This window comes from Antrostomus carolinensis, unplaced genomic scaffold (genome assembly GCF_000700745.2).
Source record: "Antrostomus carolinensis isolate BGI_N321 unplaced genomic scaffold, ASM70074v2 scaffold36099, whole genome shotgun sequence".
Taxonomy (NCBI): domain Eukaryota; kingdom Metazoa; phylum Chordata; class Aves; order Caprimulgiformes; family Caprimulgidae; genus Antrostomus; species Antrostomus carolinensis.
The window spans coordinates 3,366-11,261 of record NW_010341210.1 but is presented as its reverse complement, the minus strand read 5'-3'; the positions used below and the strand labels follow the sequence as shown (position 1 = coordinate 11,261).

Below are 7,896 nucleotides of genomic sequence, written 5' to 3'. Positions count from 1 at the left end.
ATTGGGACAGGGAGTTGGCACCGGTGGCCGTGAGCTGGCCGGGTGGTCCCGCCAGGAGCAGGTGCCAGCAGGAAGAGAGAAGATATTTGGTCCCATTTTACTGGCCAAGGGATAGCTGTGCCATGAGCAACAGCCACAGCCAGGGATCCGTACGCTGGGTGTCACCATCTCGGCGTCCGTTCTCAGCCAGCGCTGGGGTAACGGTCACCTGCAGGCAGAGAGCGGGGTAAGATGGAGCGAGCAGTCACGGAGGCACCATACCCCAGCCCAGTGCCCAGGCCCCATGGACACAAGAAGGGAGACCCCTCGATGTCCGCAACCCAAGGGAACCCACTCCTGTCCCATCCCTTGCCAATGCCCACGGCCGCCTTAGCCCCAAGGTGCAGCCCAGCTCCACCGAGACGCCCTGGTGCGTCCTACAACCATGGAACCAGCCCCAAACTCATAAGAAAACCTTTTACTGAGGGCTGGAAGTCTCGGAGATGGCAGAGCTTTCTCCCGTCGCTCAAGCCAAACACCATCCCAGCAGCTGGTGGGATCACCTATTGCATGGGGATGGCACACTGGGGATGGCCATCCCAACAGCAGGCACAGGGTAAAGAGCAAAGCATTCCTGAGACAGGTCATGGAGCGGAGCCGTTGCTCTTTGCATCACATCCCTCAGGTCCTCCACTGGCCCCAAAATGTCCCCGAGGGTCCCTCACCTCCTGTGCCCACGGGAGAGGTAGTCCCGGTTCAAAGAGCAGAGCTGCTGCTCCAGGCGGAAGATGCGAAATGCCAGGTATGAGGAGGACACGACCAGGAGGCAGATGCTGGGAGCAGAGAAAGACGGACAAGCACTCAGCATCCAGTAGTCAAGACGGACATTTCCAGCATCTTCCCCATGCCACAGCCACCCTCGGCACACTTACAGCACAATGAAGATCTTCAGGAGCTGGTAGTCAGCAGGTCTCAGCTCTGCCACACAGCTCTGCTCCACCTCCAGCTCCTCCTCGGTGTTTATTGCACTTTCTGAAATGCAAGCCAAGAGTCAGCAGCACAGTGACACTGGGCTTGTGCTCCTCCGGCAACCAGGAGCCTTCAAGCATCAAATATTCCTCCCCTGTGGGCTAACACTGCCTGAGTACGCCGAGGGCTCAGACCCCACAGCCAGGACACCCCATCCCATCCCCAAGAGCCCACCACCACCTCCCAGCCTCAACCCTGCTTATCTGCAGATGAGTGGAGGATGGATGAATACGTATTTACAAAGGTTTACACCCAGCACCGTGGATGGGGCAGGGCACAAACACATGTCCCCAGGTCGGACACATCCCTCACCTGAAACCAGGGGCTCCTCAGAGGTGAAGGAGCTCTCCTTGGCACTCAGGCTGCTGACAGAGGTCCGGTGGATACACTGGTAGTCGGTGTCTGGCAGTGACAGTGACAGCGAAGCAGGCGACACCTTCCTCCACTTGCCCTCGGGGACAATCACCTCCTGTGGGAATAGTGCCAGGTGAGCCTTGCCACCAGCAGACATTTCTCCCATGAAACTGAGGATGCGGTGAAGCCGCATTCAGACTCGATACGGCATCTCCATCAAGCACCAGCACATCCAAAACATCATCCTAAGGGGGAGCTGGTCCTCCACGGTGGACCCATGGGGACACAGGTTCCTACTGCCATAGGAAGGACCCACAAATGCACCCCAGCTGCTGATTGCTGCCCCCTTCACCCCTTGGTTTGAAGCTCAGCATGGTCACGCATCATCCTCCAAGACTCCCTCGCCCACCCCATGGCTCAGCATCCCTGTCCCAGCCCATCTGGAAAGGCACCGAATTGAGCGGAGCGGCAGCCGGCACAGAGCGGGGTTCGCACACCAGAGACTCCCCAGGGCTGGAGCTGATGAAGGGCCACGTCCCTCAGAAGCGCCAGGAGATGCTGCCAGCCCGGATCACTCCAGATTCATCCCTTGAAAAGCACTTCTAACCGCTGGGATGTCACCAGCCCACAAGGAATATCTCACTTGTCACCTCTTGGGCCAGTATACAGGGCCACTGGCCCCCAAGGGCCACCCTGACTGATGCACAGGGCCACCAGCCCATGGAGGACACCCTGCTCAGCCTCCCTGCACAGCCTGGCACAGCCGCAGCACCAACGGCTTCATCACCGAGCAGACACAGGGACAGGACACCCACATTTCATGGTGAGGACGCATCCTGCCACACTCCAAAGGCAGCAGGAAAGGCAGCAGGATGTGGCCCCTCCCGCTCCCCCGGTGACACCACGGTTCGGCAGGCTTTGCCCTCTCCATCCTCCCAGCTATCCCATATATTTTTGGATAATTCAACCACATTTCCAGCCTGTTATCAGTGTTAACGGCTGCGAAGAGCATCAGCCAGCAGGAGCGGAGCAGCGGCATTTTCCACATCGCTCCAAAGTTTTTCCATCTATAAATGGACCCCTGAGACCAACCGGCTGGGTCACTGGCTCATGTTCAGCCATGGGGCGTCCAAATTATCTTGACCCATCTGTTTCTGCCAAGTCTGGGTATGAGGATCCCAGAGGATGAGCTATGAAGATGATGGCCACATCCTTGCACGACCTTTCTCAGCAGCGAGGGGAGCGGATCAACTCTGCACCCCGCAAGCGGCTGCCGGTCAAAGCTCAGCGTGCCGGGAAGGCGTTAAACCCACCGAGGGGACCGGGCGGCCGCTCTCCTGCCCACAGGGTGAGTTCGTGGGGATCCTTCCCTCTCCCAGAGCCGCCCTGACCCTCACCAGCGACACGGTGTCAGGCTCCTCCGTCAGCTCCTTCAAACTCAAGCTCTTCTTACTGGAAACCTGGAGGGGAGAAAGAAATGGGTGTTATTGTTCTGCTTTCTGCTTTAACCTGAGCCAGAAAATTTAATTTTTATGTTGCTGGTAAATCTATGAAGAGCAGTTGCTTAAAATTTCCAAATGTGGGGATTTTGTGGCCAAAGAAAAGCATCTGGCAAAGGATGGGAAACCCCTTCACTGCTTCCCACTGCCAAAAACCCTACTGAGGGCTCCTGTGAGGCCTCCTGCACCAGTCTCGGCTCCCAGCGGAGGGGATAAACCATCAGGGAAGGAAAAAAAAAAAAAAAAAGAATTTGAATAATCCTTTTAATAATAATCCTAATAAAAAAAAATTCCCCAGTTTGGCAATGGGGCTGAATCACCCAAATTGCTGCCCTGGCACAGCTGGCAGACACCCTTCTGGGTGGGGAAGGGCTCTGGTACCGCTTCCCACGTGCTTCAAAGGCAAGGAGAAGAGGAGGTCTCCACAAGCCTCCTCTCCAGCTCGAGGACTGCTGGATTTCTTTCCCCCTTCAGGCTGCTTAATTCAAATTTTTTTTTTTACTTTGTATCATTTTTCCTTCCCTTAAAACTTTAGATCTGGGGAAAAAGCAGCGATGTGTGAAGTGGCAGAACTAGTATGACTATGGGATTATAAATAATTCATATACACGCCCTGGGAGAGAGCAGAAACTCTGGGCTCTGCCTCCATCATCTGTGACCCAGAAAAGGCCAGCAGCAGCTCACGGGGACAGGACATGCCCAGGACATGGCTCCTGCCCCTCCTCCGATCCTTTGCCACAGAGCCAGGACACTGAGAAGAGACAGCAGGGCACTAGAGAGGGCTTTGGGAGTGATCCAAAGCCTTGCAGGTGGTGGTGAAGAGCTCTGCTCCCCAAAATGCAGCCCAAAGGGCGAGCGCAGAGCCCTGCGGCCATCAAAACGCTGTCGGACACAGGACGGAGGGTACCTGCAGGTGGGTGCAGACTCTTCTCAGGACATCGTAGACGCTGTCGCGGGAGATGAGGGACACAAAGATGTACTGCAAGAGAAAGATGTTGGGAGAGATTCCCTGCTGTCCCCAGTCTGGTTCCCCACAGGCAGGGGACAGGCAGAGACGTCCTGCCCTTCAATCTCCCTCCTTCAGGAGCTGTGTCCCCCCCGCAGGCATCTCCCAGCAGAATTTCCCTGGCTGCTATTTTTGCAGCCTGCTAAGACCTGGACCAGATTTTTCTGGGGCCAGTTTCACTTGCCTGTTGTTTCCATAAGGCCTCCCCAAGCTCAGCCCAGAGGTGACATGGCAGCAAACAGGGCTGGGAGCGAAGGAAAACATCCCCATGGATCGGCATGAGGGGACACAGGGCAGCATTCACCTTGCCTGATGCAGAACCCACACGATGGGCAGGGCAGCCTTGCAACCAGATCACTTTGAATGCCCAAATCCTGCCTTGTGCCAAATCCCACAGGAATAACCGCCTCCCAAAATCCCACAGGAATAACCCCTTCCCTTGGGAGGGAACAGGCAACACGTGCTGCCACAGGCAGCACCTGGACAAGCGAGGCCTTGGACACACCGAGCAGGACATCAGCTCACTGTGGCTGACAACACCCAACATGACGTAAAAGCTGGAAATTCAGCCCCTTATCCAAGTTTTCCACCAGCTCGGGTTGAATGCTGGCCCAAACCCTTCCCCCACTTGTGTTTAAGGAGTTTAAAGGTTTTAGTTAAGCCTGCAGGGATTTGCCATGCTCAGCTGAACTTCACTTGGGCTTTGCTTCGCCCAGAAACAAAGTGAAATTCAGAAACAAAAGCAAAGCCACGGTGTTTGCCCTGGCCAGCTGCCAGCACCGAGAGCCATGCTCACTTCTCCATGGGATGGGAATCGCTTCATTCCCTGCTCTCAAATCGCAGCCAGCCCAGATAAGGGCATCCACACCTGCGGTAAGGCCGGGTACCGATGCTCAAAGCGCCGGCGTTACCTTTCTGCTGGCATTGGTGGTGATGGCCAAGCCATTGGGCAGCAGCCGAGCCGTCTTGTGTTTTTTTATCAGCTGTACGGAGACCACTGGGATCACAACCTGGAAGACAAAAAAAGACATGAGGACAGGAAGGGCGTGAGCTCAGGGAGTTTCTTTCACAAGGCGGAGATTTAACATGCATTGCACTGACACCCCAAGCAGAGCGGAGACGCGGGGGTTCGGCATTTCATCGAGACAGCTTGGTTTTATTAAAGGTCACGGCACTCCCTGCTTTAATCTCGGCTCGGAGGCGGTTTCTACTCAAAATCAAAATAGCAAGGACATGGGGAAAGCATCATCCAGGGAGTCTCCCTACGACCCATCACAAGAGAGATCCTGCAAACTCGGAGAGGGTTAAAAATAAGGCAGGATATAATTTATGGCAGGATAACTTCATTGAAATCCTGCAATTCCAACAGATATTTGTTTAAAGCGGCCAATATAAATAATTCAGCTCTTCAGCCCAGTTTTAAAGGAAGTCGTCTCTCCCCAAGATCCTCGTCAGCCACAAGACTAACAGCAAAACATCACTTTGTAAATCAAAAAGAAAAGCCAAGAGAGATTCAAATCTCCGCCCCCCTCCCCACACTGAAACCTTTGATCTTCAAACGCCGTTGCGGCTTGTAGGAGATTTTGCATCAGGGAATTTTAAACCAAACCAATATTTGGTTTCCCCAGGCAGATGCCGTGGGTGATGGGAGGGGGAGGCACAGCCACACTCCCCTTCGCATCAGAGTTTTTGAGGGCGATTTTGGTGGTATTTGGATATGGGAGGGGATAAATGAGCTACAAGCCCTACAGGACCGGGACCGGTTGGCCCCCACGTTACCTTGATATCCTTCCCAAAAAGATTTGCGTGGAAGCAGAGCCAGTTGGGGGAAATATAAAGCCTTCCCTGGATGAGGATGTCTCTCTGGAGGGCACAGGAGCAAACTGCAAGGCAGAGACAGGGGCATGGCAGACGCTGTGTCGGGTCCTGCTGCCCCCATGCCTGTCCCTCGCCCCTGTCGCCCACCTTTCAGCACGCTCTCCTCCGTCGGGATGTCCTTGAACAGCTTGTGGTACTGGGAGTTGTACTTGCTAGCGGCCTGAAAATGAAGTAAAGCAAAGTTAGATAGTGACCTTGCAGATAAGGAGACCCCCAAAAAAGCAAAAACACCCTCCTAGAAAAGAAATCTCCCTCTCCCCGCACCCGGGACCAGCGCAGCGGGGTCCCACCGGGCTGGGGACGGTGGAGCCGAAGGGTTAGAGGAGGGTTGGATGATCCAGCACCCAGCAAACGCTCTGCCATCCTCCCAAATAAACATTTCCCCTAATATCTAGAATTTATCTAAGGAGGCTGAGCCTCTGTGAGGAGCTTGTTTTCCCCCCGGGCTCATCCGCAGGCAATTTCTTTTGCCCAACAGTTTCTCTCCTCCTCCTCCTCCCTCGAGCTCTTCCCTTATTCGGGGCGCGGTGACAACACTTGCTTTGCGCCCATCGTGCCGCGCCATCCAGCTATTTATATTCCCGGTGCCTCTTCAAAGCCTGCCGGCAGCCACGGCGGGAAGCTCGGCAAATTCACCCTTAAATGATTCTGTATTTAAGTTAAAGGCTCCGAAGCAGTTCCACGCTTTGCATTCCATCCACTCAGTGAGTCCTGTAAGGCAGCGCAGGCAGATTTGTGTCCCCTGCCCCGGACCTCAGGGTGTTCCCCACGGACACGGCTGTCCCCACGGCGGTGACGGCTGCCCCTCAAAATCCAAGGGATGAGATGTTTCGCCAGGATGCGGAGAGATCCAGCACAGGATGCGGAGAGATACTCGAAGGGCCCCGGGATGGCAAGGTTGGTTTGCAGGCAGCAGTGCAGGCAGAGCCCTCCTGCCCGCAGTGACAAGGTCACCTTTGCTCCGCGCACCTTGTCACCAGATGAGCTGGGCCGTAAGAGGATCAAGGCTCAGTATCACCTGGGGTCGGCTTAGACACCCCCTGGATTGATGCTGGGGTGGTGGGAGCATTTCAGAGGGACATGGAGGGGGACTGTGGCATCACCTCCAAGGAACACCCCCTGGCCCCAGCACAAACCCGTTGCCAACCCCATAACTCTCTCTGATGCCTCTGAATAATCAGCAAAATGTTTTTCTCCTCCATCTTTTTCACAGGGAAAGGCAAAACTCCTCCTCCCTCTGCTCCTTCCTCTTCCAGAGCATCTCTTATTTGCAGACAGACCAAAAACTTCTATTTGAGGCACGATTTGAACAATAAAAAGGTTCAAAATGCGAGGAAGGTAGCTGCTTGCAGCCCAGATTTCCACTTTTTCCTTTACTCTGGATAAAAAAATCCTGAAAGTGTTGGCATAGGTCATACGAAACCGCAGGCAGGAGCCTCTGCCCTGCACCAGGAGCCGCTGCATCTTTGCGTCCAGCACCCACAGCCCACATTTGAGACCCAGGGTGGTCTCCTCCATGGCAAATGGCCTGGATCTGGCTACAACAAACCAGACCGTTCGCTCATGAAGCCAAAGACTTACCACTTCCCGGTGGCATTTCTTAATGTCTTCATCCTTCAGGGCTTCGTTCAGGTGGAGGCTGGAAATAAAAATAAAAATAATCAGGTAATGAAGAGTCCCAAGTCTCTCACCCGCTCCCTAAAACACGTGTGCTGCATGAAATGACATGGCAAGACACAGAGGACTGAAGAGAGACCCCAGGAAACCACATTTTGGATGTCTTGGTGATTTGTCGTCACATCAGGCGTTGCTGAGGTTAAATAACGGCCGCAGGAGAAGGCTGATCTCTGTCTGGCATCAGGCTGATGATGAGCTGGTGCAGGCACCAGTGCCGGGGTGCTCGTACCCAAAACGCACCCAGCACCCGGGGAAGGAGCCCAGAGCTGCCCCCAGCAGCAGCCTGGGACAGGTTAGGAGCTGGCGATGGGCAGCTTCAGCCAGGTCAAGGTTACCCCAGGAAAACACAAATGGGAATTTAGGAATGTGCTGGAGCAGGAGGACAGACTTGGCTTTGGCTGTGCACAAGGGCATCCATCCATGTCCATCACAGAAGCAGATGAAGGGAGAAACCACAGAGACACTGAAATCCTC

The 7,896-nt window shown here is 54.7% G+C and overlaps 1 protein-coding gene across 1 annotated transcript in view; it reads right to left on the bottom strand.

Annotated features, from left to right (window-relative positions):
- Positions 1-700: 700 nt before the first annotated feature.
- Positions 701-7,896, bottom strand: part of GRAMD2A (GRAM domain containing 2A) — a 7,527-nt gene continuing 331 nt past the window's right edge. Inside the window, exons 2-10 of the mRNA XM_010176418.1 lie at positions 7,327-7,384; positions 5,833-5,905; positions 5,647-5,750; positions 4,779-4,877; positions 3,769-3,840; positions 2,760-2,822; positions 1,321-1,477; positions 912-1,011; positions 701-812 (exon numbers count right to left, since the gene is read on the bottom strand). Coding sequence (XP_010174720.1) covers positions 701-812; positions 912-1,011; positions 1,321-1,477; positions 2,760-2,822; positions 3,769-3,840; positions 4,779-4,877; positions 5,647-5,750; positions 5,833-5,905; positions 7,327-7,384 — 838 coding nt within the window. The remainder of the gene's footprint in view (positions 813-911; positions 1,012-1,320; positions 1,478-2,759; positions 2,823-3,768; positions 3,841-4,778; positions 4,878-5,646; positions 5,751-5,832; positions 5,906-7,326; positions 7,385-7,896) is intronic.